Consider the following 13,865-nt stretch of genomic DNA (forward strand, 5'->3'; position numbering starts at 1 on the left):
TGTGAACTAGATGGTGTTCAATATTACATTTTATTTATTTTTTTTCGCTACTTTTGTACTTAATATTTTTTTAATACTTTTTTTCTTTATTTATCTTTTAATGAGATACTGTTATCCAATACTTAGCTGTATAAAGTATCAAAAATACAAAATATCTTTCAAATATAAAAGACGGAGTCTGATATTCATTCATTCTGCATTGGACAACTTAAAATAGTCACTACATTAAATATCCTCATTAATTGTGACGCTAAATTCGTAATTGAAAGTTGTATTATATAAATCATTTTTTATAATATTTTCAATTTCAATATAAGCTTAATGCAGGAACAAGTACGAGTAGGCATCGGATGCTTTGTCCTTCATCCCAAGAAAAACGACCTCGGACATAGTCAATTTGTCCTAGGCAAACGAATCGGTTCTCATGGTGCCGGTACTTGGCAACTACCCGGCGGGCATCTTGAGTTCGGAGAGAGTTTTGAAGAGTGTGCAGTTCGTAAGACATTTCTAATAGATTTGTACCATTTTTCATTTAGCTCATCCTGATAATAATGTAATATATTTATAAATTTATAGGAGAAGTATTTGAAGAGACGGGGCTTCGGATCAAAAATGTGGAATTTTGCACGACCACAAACGATTACATGCCTACAGACGGTAAACATTATGTGACAGTTTTTATGAAAGGCGTGTGTGTCGATGAGGAACCTATTCCGAAGGTATAAGAAAGAGTACAGCTAGAACGCCTCATTTTGATATTTATATTTACGGCCTCGGCCTTCTAATGCATCATAGACTATGGAGCCATTAAAATGTGAAGGATGGCGATGGACAACCTGGGACGAAGTGGCAAAACTCGAGTCTCCTTACCGTCCGCTGTTCACTGGTATCAATAATATCTTGGTAAAAAATGGGGCGGGCTTCAGCCCATAGAAATAGCGAAATAGAAAGTCATTGAAAACACTATTCTACTCCTATATTCTCTTATATATGCCCTATCCAATATACGCATTCGATCTCAATATATTGTGTTAATTTATATTCTTTTTGGCGCACACAGAACAAGCAGTAGAGAAATAAAAATCTAATTTGGCCTGTGACAATTGATGGCTTGGGAGTTCGGAAATGGAGAAAGGCTACTTTCTCACCAACTTCGCGAGTTCTACCCATAAGGTTTGGTGCTTTGGAAGTTTCTCTGCTGCTCTGAATATTACAGAACACTGGTTTGCAACCATCACTTTTACTTTTATTTATTAATCTTGCATTCCCTATAATTGTCCCGTTCGCCTCTTCTCAGGCTATCTTGTTCCTATTTTGCATTATTTCTTTCTATTTTTTGCTATCCAACAGTTATTTTCCATACGTTAATCCACAGAGCAACAGAACAAGCTATTTATCATAATGGCTCCGGCCAAATTTTCCATCTCGTCCGATGTTTACCATTATGTTACATGGATATCATTTGCCCTTGTTGTTCTCACATCTCTTGCTAGATTACTTCTAGGTAAAGATAGATATACGTTTTTTTATTGTTGTGCGCAAATTTGGAGCTTTTCAACATTTCAAATATTAATTTATTAGATCCGTCAGATCGCAATGGTTGTACTAGCTTACTTGAGAAAGGCTGGTGGTGGGACTCATCTCACACAAGATGGCAGCCAGCAGGCTGTACAATGCATACTTATAAACCTAAAGATATTAATCGATGCGTTGGAAATAAGCGAATTCTCTTTATCGGAGACTCCGTTATCCGTGAGAAGTATTATGGCCTCCTGCGAAAGTTTGACCCTAATGTTTCCACTCTTGCTGAAAAACGCACTGATCTCAAACATGAGATGGAAGGAGTTCGAACTGAATTTTGGTGGGATCCATTTCTCAATAACACTAAAACCATAGATCTGTTTCGACAACGTGGAGAGAAATCCGCTGTTGTTGTTATCGGTAGCGGTTTATGGTATCTTAGGCATCCTGAGAGCGGGGGTTTTGAAAGCTGGCAGCAAGCAATGATGCGAGCAATTGGCCATGTGGCAGGACCACATTCTTCACCCATCGCAGATGTTACCATGGTTGCTCCTGTGGAAGTTCCTGTGTACGATAAACTGAACAAAATTCGAAAGGAGACACTTTCTCCCAAGGATATAGACGCCATGAACGCATTCTTGTGGGAGCGTAGAGGAATCCTCGAGATTTTGTTTTCATGGAACGAGATGATCAAAGAGCACCCAGAAGATACCAAAGATGGGCTGCACTATGAACTACTCCCTGCAATATCGATTTCACAAGCTGACATCGTGTTGAATTATCGGTGCAATGACCATTTGCCGAAAATCGCCCCTATGCAATCAACCTGCTGCTTCCAGTATCCGATACCAACCTGGAATCAAATAGTGATGTTCCTGGTGATTCTGGTATGGGCACCGATCGGGCTATACTTCTTACAATCAGGTGAATTATTATCTGCACATACCTGGGAAAAGGAATTTTACTTATCTTTCATTTTTTTTCTGCTACAAATGTCAGACATACCTAACTCAAATTCTTCTATCGTCGCAACCATTTCGAAGTTTTTCCCTTCTGAAGCGGTTCTTCAGTCGTTTCTCTCCTTTGGTCTAACGGTCACGTTCATGTTCCTATGTGATCGCACGAATCTCTTTCTCAAACAATCAAAGCATTTTTCCTCAACTGAAATTTCTGCAGTTGCGCTGGCGCTTGTTGGTGCTGGGGTTTTGACTCTTCGCACAAGCGAGAAGGAAGATCAGCCCTTCCTTAACCGCGACCAGACAGAAGAGTGGAAAGGATGGATGCAGCTCGCCATTCTTATTTATCACTACTGGGGAGCCTCTTCTGTATCTGGAATCTACAATCCCATTCGCGTACTTGTCGCCGCCTATCTCTTCATGACTGGTTATGGGCATTTTACATACTTTTACAAGACGGGCAATTTCGGGTTCAAACGAGTGGCTCAAGTTCTCGTCCGGCTCAACTTGCTCACGGTTGCATTGGTATACACTATGAACACAACCTATCTGTCGTACTATTTCACTCCTTTGGTCAGCTTTTGGTTTCTGGTAATTTATGCTTCGATGGGAGTATTCTCACATTTGAATAAGCGGACCCCTTTCTTGCTCCTGAAGTTGGGAGTTGCTTCTGCTCTTGTGTACGCTTTGATCTATGTTCCCAACGTAATTGAGACGTTGTTCACCGGAATGAAATTTGTTTTCAACACGGAATGGTCTGCGTCTGAGTGGCGATTCCGCCTCGGACTCGACATTTGGATTGTTTGGGTTGGAATGGTCGTTGCTCTTGCCTGCATAAAGTTTTCCGAGTATAAGATTGGGGAGCAGCCCTACTTCCCGCGTGTGAAGCGAGGGTTGATTGGGGTTTCCATCATTGTGCTCGTCTGGTTCGCATGGTTCGAACTCTCGTTTCCGAGCAAATTTGAATACAACAAGTTCCATCCCCTCGTCTCCTTCTTGCCCATACTTGCCTTCGTAGTATTGCGTAACGCGACCCCATATCTTCGTCGCACGAATAGCACCGCGTACTGTTTCATTGGAAAGTGCTCTCTAGAGACTTTTATTGGACAATTTCACATGTGGCTTGCGGGAGATACGAAGGCATTGCTTGTCTTGACACCCAGCTCGCATGGTATATGGTGGTGGATCAATTTCTTTGTAGCGTCCGGGATTTTCATCTATTTATCTCATTATCTTGCAACATCGACGGGAGAATTGACAGAGTGGATCTGTGGTGGTGGAAAGCGGCAGCAGGGCCAACAAAAGATAGCTGCAGGAAATGGAGTGCGAATGGGCTTATTAAATGGTGACGGAGCCCCTCAGGATGCTACGGACGAGGAAAAAGAGGGGGCCGGACGGCAATCAATATTTGGCCTGATTCTGGGCGACTGGCGAGGAAAAACCATTTTATTCTTGATGGGAATTGCTATTGTTAATCGCTTCTGTTAGATGCTATAAATTGGCATGGATTGCTTTTAACGATGAATGATTTATGTTTTATATATTCTTTTTTCCGGAAAACCAAATGCAACTTTTGTTTTCTCGCCTTTTCTACCTTTGATTTTTTGCTTAGATTTGGGCCCAAAATTGTTCTTTTTTATTAAGTTTCTTTAAGTGTATAATAAACGGTTTGATTTTTTTATTCTATAAGTATTTTCTTGAAAACCTCGGAGTTGCTTGACGCGTAGATTATGAAGGAAAGCGGAAAAACGCGTAAAAATGTGAGGGGGACTGCGCCGCATTTTTACGAATGGCTGATCTAATTATTTTCGAAATTCTTTGATATTTCTGTTTTTTATTTTCCATTTTTTTCATCCATTTTTCTAAGTGCATCCATCCGTTGAATATTTTGAGCTAACAGGTATCTGGTTTTCTCACTCTACTTGTCCGGAGTACCCGAGGCAAGGCGACTGTTAATAATTTACGCGTTTTAAACTATTCTTATCACTTTCTCTTCACACCCTTCACTCATTCTGGTCCATTTACTTAATCGCGATAAGAACAGGTCATACCTTGGTTACCATCAACCTCATATAATCATCAGAGAATAGAATAATGAGTGCAACATTACTGTTGGACACATTATGTCGTGCAAACCTAGAGCACTACTATCCCTGGTATTATTGGCTTAATAGTTACTCTTTTCGACATTTCTAATAAATGATCCCTCTCCACAATGTTACCACAGTTTATCAACACAAGGTGTGGGCGATCTTAATGCATTTATGAACCTCACCGCGAACGATTTTACTTCTTTGGGTGTTACCTCTTTCGAGGATCGCAAGAAACTCATTCAATTGACACAGTCTCTGCGCAAACAAAAAGAGACCAGTCTCCCTCCGAAGGTGCCAGCAAAATCGACCGAGACCCCTGTGGGACTGGGAACGAGTGTCGGGAGTGGTGGTTTTGTATCCAGAATCCCTGGTCCGGGGAGCACGACTAAACGTTCACCCATCGCACGATCTTTTACCACTCCATTAGCCCGACCAGCTATTAGCTCAGTTGCAGAAAAAGCAACGCCCAAAGCACAAATATCAGCTCACTCTCAATCGCAACTACAGCAAGCTCAGCAGCCAGAATTAAGAAGGTCACGCTATTCGCGTGGAGCTGATAGTGATACGGATTCCGCATTAGACGAACAGCAGAGTTCTACTCTGCGTAGAATGCGGCCATCAGATGCTTCGATTAGACGTCGAAGCGGCCTGTTAGATGCATACGGTCTCCCAGTGTCAGCACCTACTTCTGCACAATCTTCCAACAACAGCTCTACTGCGTCACTCACTAACAATGGTTCAGGTCTCAACTCTTCGTCATCCAATATTGGATCTAGCACAAGGTTAAGTGGGACAGTCAAGAGGTCGGGAAGCGAGCTGGATCAAAAAATTCGCGTATGTGTTCGTAAGCGACCATTGAGTCAAAAAGAAATGGAGAAAGGGGAAAAGGATATTGCTCCTACTGGTGGATCTCGATCCATCACAATCAATGAGCCCAAGTAAGTATTGCACTTTATCTTTTTTTCCTTTTTGATGGAAAATAAAACTCATATACCGATAGACAAAAAGTAGATCTGACTAAATACGTCGAGGAGCATCACTTTGTGTTTGATGAGGTGTTTGATGTCAATGAGTCGAATGAGGAAGTGTACGCTCGGACTGCTTCTCCTCTTGTACGCTATATTTTTAGAGGTGGAAAGGCTACCTGTTTTGCTTAGTAAGTGTTTAGATTTCACTATATAACAGTAGTTATTCCGACGTTGCTAACTCGACTCTTTTATTTAATATTAAATTAATTTATATTAACACGTTAGTGGACAAACTGGTAAGTTCGAAATTACTCGGCGTGTTCATTTTGGATATTGTAATCATTGTTATTTAATTTTCCCCTAGGTTCTGGCAAAACTTATACCATGCTGGATAATAGAAATGGTCTCTACGTGCAAGCTGCTCGCGATATCTTTAATCTATTAAAGCGACCTGAATACTCACATTTATGTGCGTCAATCGGATTCTATGAAATATACCAAGGTCAGCTTTATGACCTGTTAAATAAGCGCAAGCGCTTACACGCTCGCGAAGACGGAAAGAACAATGTGGTGATAGTCGGATTAAAAGAGTACACTATCAACGATGTACATAGCCTAATGCAAGTGTTCGAATTCGGAAATACGGTACGCTCGACGGGTAGTACAGGAGCAAATGCCGATTCATCGCGGTCACACGCTATTTTGCAAATACTACTCAGAAATAAATTGAAGAAACGAATCGAGGGCAAATTAAGTTTTATTGATTTGGCTGGAAGCGAGCGTGGAGCAGATAGGGGCGATGCAGACAAACAAACAAGGATGGAAGGCGCCGAGATTAACAAAAGTTTGTTAGCGCTAAAGGAGTGTATCCGTGCCCTTGACCAGGATAAAAAGCATACACCGTTTAGACAGAGCAAATTAACTCAAGTTCTCAAGGACTCGTTTGTGGGCAAATCACGTACATGCATGATTGCTACTATCTCACCGAATAGTTCCAATAGTGAGCACACACTGAACACTTTAAGATATGCTGACCGGTAAGCACAAGTCATTCGACAGATTCTTATCATAATCTACTCGAAACCGAGAAACTAATACATTGATTGCATGATAGAGTGAAAGAATTAAAGAGTGAAATGGATGGAAGGGGCAACGATGGCGCCTCTGCGGATGCAAATTCGAATTTATACGATGAAATTTTGGAAGAGGAGCTTGAAGAAGGAGAAGAGGAATATTATGATGATGGGGGGGAGGAAGAGGAGGGATATGAAGAAGACGATTTGCAGGAAGATGGCTTCGATGACGATGAAGGAGAAGATGTGGTGTTCCACGATGACGAATACGACGACGAGGATATTTTTGGAGAAGAGTTGCCACACCATGATTTGGTGGATGCAGAATTCCCAGAGGTGGATTGGAAGGTCTCATCACAGGAATCGATTGCGAAAATGGGTGACGATTATTCCGGAAGACGGGTTGGAGGACTCGTGGGTACAAGGCATGTCTCCAGTGGCACGCTTTCAGCGAAGCGTTTAGAAAAAACCCCTTCCCCTCCGCTCTCCTCTTCACCATTTTCCTCTCCCGATCGCCCCCAAGTACGTTGTACAGAGCGTGGCGTCGACGAAATTATGCGCGCACACCGCGCGGCTATTGCCGAAATTAACGTGAACTCCAAGAGTGAGGCGAAACTCCTTGCAAATTTCCAACTTGTAGTGAGCAGTAAGCGAGACTTAGGTTTGGGACCAGAAGCATACGCTGCACATTTTGAAAGCTATGTAGAAGAATTGACAAGATTGCTGGAGGAGAAGGAGGCAGCGATTAAGTTAATCAAGTTAAAGCTAAAGGAGACGGTTGGAAGATAACAATTAAGTATTATTTTCTATAATTATTAATCCTATTTTATCACGCACACTCCCTTATTCATTAGCTATATATTCTATTGTAAGTTTTCACTTTTTTTTTAATCCTTACTAATATGATTATTGTATTTGGATAATACCCTGCTTGAGTTCAAACTTTCTTCGACCCAGCAACTTGCAGAGAAAATTTAATCAATTTTCCTCAAACGACTCAGTATTTGACCATAAAAAAAGGGAGAAAAAAGTACATCTGCGGTCACTAGATTTGACTGACGCGTCTCTTCTCCCTTCACCTTTGCTGCTCCTCCACATCATTGAGAGAGGGTATTAATGTCAAGATCACTCCCCTTCTTTTCCGAGAGATCTCTTAATTGAAGTAGGATCGAAACTAGATTATTTCCATCCCACGCGATATTGATTTGTTCATCACTTTTGCTTGTAACCGTTCAGTCATTCACTACATCAGCTAGTTGCTTATTTTACGCAATAGCGTGAAGCGAGTAATACGTTGACATCATGTCTAAAAAGTGAGTTGATGGTATTAATTACAACCACATCTCATCGTGATGGCTGATTATATTATATTTAAGCAACATGCGCGGTTTGACAATGTTCATTGCGGATATCCGGAATTGTAATAAATTACTAAAAGATTCACCGATGCATATAGATATGTGATTAAATTTTGCTCTATATAGGCCGTGTCCGAGAACTTGAAGAAAAGCGAATCAATAAGGAGATGGCGAATATTAGAGGAAAATTCAAGGGTAAGCTGCTCTTTTAATCAGAAATAGCTCATCCCCTAATGCCATTCACTGTTTTATTCTAGATGGCAATCTAAACGGTTATCAGAAGAAGAAATATGTGTGCAAGCTGCTGTACATGTATATACTTGGTTGGGAGATCGACTTCGGACATCTTGAAGCAGTGAACCTTATATCAAGTTCAAAATATAGTGAAAAGCAGATTGTACGTCTTTACTCCATATTATTTATGCCGTCTCTATTTCACTAATTACCATTTTTCTAACTTCAATTATAGGGCTACCTTGCTGTGACACTTCTCTTCCACGAAAATAGCGATCTCGTACGTCTGGTAGTCAATTCAATTAAGAAAGACCTCGATGATTATAATGAGATTTGCAACTGCCTTGCTCTACATGCCATCGCAAACATTGGTGGTCGAGAGATGGCGGAGTCATTGGCGGTTGATGTACATAGACTTCTAATTTCACCTAATTCGAAAAGTTTTGTTAAAAAGAAGGCGGCGTTAACCCTATTGCGCTTGTATCGTAAGCACCCCGATGTTATTCCCGCAACAGACTGGGCAGATAGAATAGTATGGTTGATGGACGACTACGATTTGGTACGTGTTTTGTGTGAGGATTTTTGAATACCGTTTTATGCTAAGTAAATATATATTATTTTATTAGGGTGTTGCACTTGCCGTCGATTCCTTAGTGCTCGCCCTTGCTCAAAACCATCCAGACGAATATGCAGGGTGTGTTGCTAAAGCAATTGTCCGACTTAAGAAGGTAGAAAAGTGTGAATAATGATAATTTACACATTAATAACTTTACGCTTCTTCGTTTTCTCTGCTTATTAGATTCTTATGGATAAAGATTTTAGTGCGGACTATGTTTATTATAAGGTCCCGGTTCCTTGGCTCCAGGTCAAAATTCTTCGTCTGCTTCAATACTATCCACCAACTGAGGATGCTGCTCTACGCAGTGATCTAAACAACTGTCTACAAATTATTATCAATAACTCACAAGACACTCCCAAGAACGTCCAGCACAATAACGCACAGAATGCGGTCCTTTTTGAAGCAATTAACCTGGCAATTCACCTCGACAGCAATTCACAACTTTGTAGTCAGGCAGCTATTCTTCTTGGTCGATTTTTGCAATCCAAAGAAACCAATGTTCGCTATCTAGCGCTTGAAACAATGGCACATCTGGCAGCATGCGCAGATTCACTTGACCCAATTAAAAAACACCAGGAAACAATCATTCTATCATTGCGCGACAAGGATATTAGCGTGCGACGACGTGCACTTGATTTGCTCTATTCAATGTGCGACATCACCAACTCTAAAGTAATCGTGTCGGAATTGCTTCGCTATCTGCAAATTGCGGACTACGCGATGCGCGAGGAGCTGGTGCTGAAGATTGCGATTTTGACCGAAAAATTCGCTACAGAATACTCGTGGTACGTTGATATCATTCTTCAGCTGATTAGTTCGGCGGGCGACCAAGTTGGAGAGGAGGTTTGGTTCCGTGTGGCACAAATCGTGACGAATAACGAGGATTTGCAAGAGTATGCGGCAAAAACGGTGCTCAACTACCTACGCGTGGCGCATTTTAATGAGACGATGCTCAAAGTGGGGGGCTACCTTCTCGGCGAGTTTGGCCATCTGGTTGCGAACCAGCCAGGATGCAGTCCTATTGAGCAATTCCATCTCATCCATTCTAAGTTCAACTTATGTACCCTCGGAACTCGCGCTCAACTGCTAACCACTTACCTCAAATTTGTGAATCTTTTCCCGGAAATCAAATCCGAAATTCTCACGGTACTACATCAATACCGACATGTTTTGGACGCAGAGCTTCAGCAACGTGCATGCGAATATCTCACCGTAGCCACCATGCCCACGGACGATTTGCTACAGACGGTATGTGAGGAGATGCCCCCGTTCCCGGAGCGTGAGTCAGCCCTGCTTGCACGACTCAATCGTAAACATGGCGATACTGAAGACAAGCGAACCTGGATCATTGGCGGAAAAGAGGCAAATCGGGAACGAGAAGAGCAGCTACGACAACTGCAGGCCCAGAGGCGGCAGAGCTCGTTAGATGCGATTACCGGCTCTTCACAACCAGGAATAAATGGTGCCAATGCTAATGGTACAGGTGGAGAGGGCGATCTGCTAGGGCTAGGATCTTTAACTTTGAGCGGTGAAGAGCAAGGAAGCGATGAGCTTGCACATCGCCTGGAATATGCCGCCGAGGGTGTACTCCATGAGGACCACCAACTCCAGGTGGGATTGAAGTCGGAATACCACGGAAACCTGGGCCGTATTGCCATTTTTGTTGGGAATAAATCGCAACAGCAGTACACCTCTTTGGCAATCAATGTGGTGGATCCAGCTCCTGTTGGAGTGAGCGTTGCTCAGCCCGCTCCGGCCACCGTTGGTCCTCTATCGCAGTCACAGCAGCTATTCCACCTCGAGTGCAATAGTTTATTCCGTGATATGCCTTCGATCCTACTGAAGTATACCACAATTAATGGGGTGCGGACACTGCAACTAAAGCTGCCTGTTCTGCTTACCAAATTTGTGGAGCCGATCCAGCTCGACGCAACCAATTTCTTCTCAAGGTGGAAGCAGATAGGAGGAGCGCCCCGAGAAAAGCAAGTGGTGCTCGCGTGCCAGCACCCTATTCAAGTGGCGTTCGTTCGTAAAATGCTAGAGGGATATCGCTTCGGAGTGCTGGAAGGAGTTGATCCCAACGCAGATAATGTGGTATGTGCAGGAGTAGTTCACGCGGGAAGCAGTGGAAAAGTTGGGGTCTTGGTGAGAGTAGAACCCAATCTTGCGCAGTCCATGTTCAGATTGACTGTGCGAGCAACGAGCGAAGATGTGGCTGATATTATCTGTGGTGTACTCCAGCGCGCATTAACTCATGAACATGACTAGCCGTGAACTGATCTAATTCTTATACTTTATTTGCTATTTATTTTTTCTGGTTAAAAAAAGTCAAGCAAAAATTAAACCTATCTACTTCATAATATTTTTCTCTGGGGAGGGTGAGACACTTTTCTACTAGCTTATTCTACTTTATGTTTATTACTACAGCTTTTCAACTATTTCCTATTATTTTTAGGCTTTTTTTTTTTCTTTTTGATTTTTTGTCAGCCAGTGTCTCGACAATAAACAATTCTATTTTCAAGATAGTCAACATGGAGAAGAGCGAAGGAAAGAAAAGGCACTTTTTATTCGAGTTAACGTACAGATTTAAGCCTTTGTTGCCTGTGAACTAACAAAACAAATCAAGCGCGTTATGTGGATCGCGCACCGCTGAACAAAAAGAATAAAAATACAACACAAGATCTGACAATGGGAGAGGGAGCAGATAAGAACGAGTCCTTTGCTCTGTATCCATAGCCTGTGCCCATAGGCAAAGAGTTCCCATTGGAATTAAATAAATAGTGAGTGGAAGACCAAGTAAAAACAACATATGTAAATTTGTATAAATATAATATAAATAAATTTTGTAAAGCCTAAAAATAACTAAATAAATAGAATATAAACTACACCACTGTACAGTCAGTTATTCCGATATAGAATAGCACTCTCATTCGCATTTTCGTCTCATCTCCAAGAGGGTTGCCCGCAGCCATCGCTGCAATCGTCGCGCCTGGAGCCATTGACAGATTGGTTTGCTTTGCACCACCCGGAACGTTACTGCTAGATAATGAAGCGACCTTCGTCGTTTCAATTCATCCGGGTGGTTCAGTGCAATATACCTATGCATACGACACGAAGCAAGCGTTGCGCTTATTGGAAGGGTATGGCACCAGTCGTGACGACGTGCGGTCTCCTCCAGAAGAATCGTAATCCATGACGCAGCTTTGGCACATTCATTTAGCGCAAGCGAACGCAACGCTTTCATTTTGGGGGTGTTCATACGATTGGGTGGAGGAGTCGGCCACAATGCTCCTTCAGATTCCTCCAGGAATCGAAACCAGACCTACCGTTCAAATTTCAAATAGCATTAGAGGATCGGTTCACGATGAAAATCTGAAAAAAGTCACTCACTTGTCCCCAAGAGCTCCAAAAGTGCGGAGGGTATGCAAGCTCCACCCAAGACAGTTTTGAAATACGTTGCTTAATCTCATCTGTATCCTCTCCAAAGAGAGGTAATTCAAAATCAAGTGCGCGAATGAATGGGCGCATATTTTCAACAATCTCCATCACTGTCGCCATTACATCTTCATCCGAAGCATTCCAATCGATTTCAGGCAATCTTTTGAGACAGGTTAGGAGCTCGGCTATACTGATGACATAATCCTAGAGGTTGGTTTGACAAAAAATCGCATCAATTATTTCTGGTATCAATTTAACAGAGAAATAGGTAGGAGCATACCAGACAATATTGCGTGTCTTGACTCTCGCCCGGTAGACATTTAGGGCGAACTATCTTATTCGCTTGCGGAAAAAGGAGAGTCTGGACTTTGGTTGAATAAACCGATAGTCCACAATCATGCGTGTAGAGAGCCCACCTTTAATCGTCGTAAAATTAGACAGATAGATAGATTAAAACTCATTTGAAGACGTGCATTAACTATTAAATAATGGAATAAATACCAGATCCGACGCTTGGCTTCTCGTTTCAGCGGATCGGATTCGCTCACATCGTCAATATAGATGCCCATTTGCCTGGCCATTCCAATGGCATGCCCTATCTGGATGTAGAACTCGTTTGTCCGCGAGTTCAGCAAGTGGTATATTCCAAGGTTAAACGATGCCATCACCGTTTGTTCCGAGGGCTCATCGAACACTTCGCGTAAATGCTGCTGGGCTTCCAAGTATGCAGAATGCGCAAGAGCTGGCAGCTGGTCACCTAGAGGCGGATCCTTATGAGACTGGTATATATGAAGGGCTGCCCATGCAACAGCAGAATAGAGGAATGCAGGTTCAAGTTTATCGGCAAGAAAGAGGTCCATTAATTCCTTGCGATTGACCGGCTGCAGAAAAAAGAAGCACGGCGAGAGATAGGTGCTAAAGAGCTGATGTAGCAGAGGATGGCGCACCACTGAGCTAGTGAAGGTAGGAGTGGTCTCACCCACAACCACGGAATTATCTTCGGGTGCTTCAATAAGCAAGAGACGTCGGGTAACCACACCTTTTATGGGGATTTGATAGGTGGCCTTTGGATGCTCTTTGGGGGTCAATTTCACAAAGGAAGCGTAGTCAGAGCCGAAGTTCTGAACCATCAGAAGATGTAAATCAGTGGCGCTGGATAGAAAAATCCCATAAAGAGGCCCCGTTGCCACTGTCGTACTCTTCTGCTCGGCCTCAGTCGCCACTGCTGAAGGCGCTGCCACATTCGACTTTGATCTAAGAACTAGGGCATTTTGGGCATTGTTATTTTTCTCATTCCCAGAACATGGCTTCTCATTGGAGGTGAATGGAGTATCGCGCGTATTTTGCTGTTGCTGAGTGAAATTACTAATGGTTCCCGCGAGCTTCTCCACTTGTGAGCTCAGCTTTTCGAAACGTTGGAGTAGGAGATTCACTAGTTCCTGGTTGTCATAAGTCATAGACATGCTGAGTGATTTGATGCCGGCAGTATTGTGGGAGAAAAGGGTATAAGAAGTGAAAGAGTGGGGGGCGGAAGGCAGGGAGTGAATTAGTATGGGGTAACGATAAATACACAATATCTAGTTCGCGTAGTTTTAGCAAAGGAAA

At 42.5% G+C, this 13,865-nt stretch overlaps 5 protein-coding genes across 5 annotated transcripts; 4 read left to right on the forward strand and 1 right to left on the reverse strand.

Moving 5' to 3' along the window:
• Positions 1-321: 321 nt before the first annotated feature.
• Positions 322-933, forward strand: VTP21DRAFT_7894 (uncharacterized protein; the record flags this gene model as incomplete). Its single annotated transcript, XM_069398685.1, has 3 exons — positions 322-496; positions 577-719; positions 796-933. The coding sequence occupies 3 exons, from the start codon at positions 322-324 to the stop codon at positions 931-933; spliced, it is 456 nt and encodes a 151-aa protein (XP_069246076.1).
• A 468-nt stretch (positions 934-1,401) lies between these two features.
• On the forward strand, positions 1,402-3,965 carry VTP21DRAFT_7895 (uncharacterized protein; the record flags this gene model as incomplete). The annotated part of the gene is made up of 3 exons (XM_069398686.1): positions 1,402-1,504; positions 1,582-2,445; positions 2,521-3,965. 3 exons carry the CDS (start codon positions 1,402-1,404, stop codon positions 3,963-3,965), a joined length of 2,412 nt encoding a protein of 803 aa, XP_069246077.1.
• A 606-nt stretch (positions 3,966-4,571) lies between these two features.
• VTP21DRAFT_7896 (uncharacterized protein) lies at positions 4,572-7,400 on the forward strand (the record flags this gene model as incomplete). The annotated part of the gene is made up of 6 exons (XM_069398687.1): positions 4,572-4,633; positions 4,705-5,508; positions 5,571-5,726; positions 5,824-5,834; positions 5,903-6,575; positions 6,653-7,400. 6 exons carry the CDS (start codon positions 4,572-4,574, stop codon positions 7,398-7,400), a joined length of 2,454 nt encoding a protein of 817 aa, XP_069246078.1.
• Positions 7,401-7,913: 513 nt separating this feature from the next.
• Positions 7,914-11,090, forward strand: VTP21DRAFT_7897 (uncharacterized protein; the record flags this gene model as incomplete). The annotated part of the gene is made up of 7 exons (XM_069398688.1): positions 7,914-7,924; positions 7,988-8,031; positions 8,096-8,164; positions 8,227-8,366; positions 8,439-8,762; positions 8,830-8,931; positions 9,003-11,090. The coding sequence occupies 7 exons, from the start codon at positions 7,914-7,916 to the stop codon at positions 11,088-11,090; spliced, it is 2,778 nt and encodes a 925-aa protein (XP_069246079.1).
• Positions 11,091-11,748: 658 nt separating this feature from the next.
• VTP21DRAFT_7898 (uncharacterized protein) lies at positions 11,749-13,723 on the reverse strand (the record flags this gene model as incomplete). The annotated part of the gene is made up of 4 exons (XM_069398689.1): positions 11,749-12,144; positions 12,213-12,464; positions 12,541-12,676; positions 12,762-13,723. 4 exons carry the CDS (start codon positions 13,721-13,723, stop codon positions 11,749-11,751), a joined length of 1,746 nt encoding a protein of 581 aa, XP_069246080.1.
• Positions 13,724-13,865: the final 142 nt, after the last annotated feature.

This window comes from Calcarisporiella thermophila (assembly GCF_041956535.1).
Source record: "Calcarisporiella thermophila strain CBS 279.70 unplaced genomic scaffold VTP21scaffold_34, whole genome shotgun sequence".
NCBI classification, from domain to species: Eukaryota; Fungi; Calcarisporiellomycota; class Calcarisporiellomycetes; order Calcarisporiellales; family Calcarisporiellaceae; genus Calcarisporiella; species Calcarisporiella thermophila.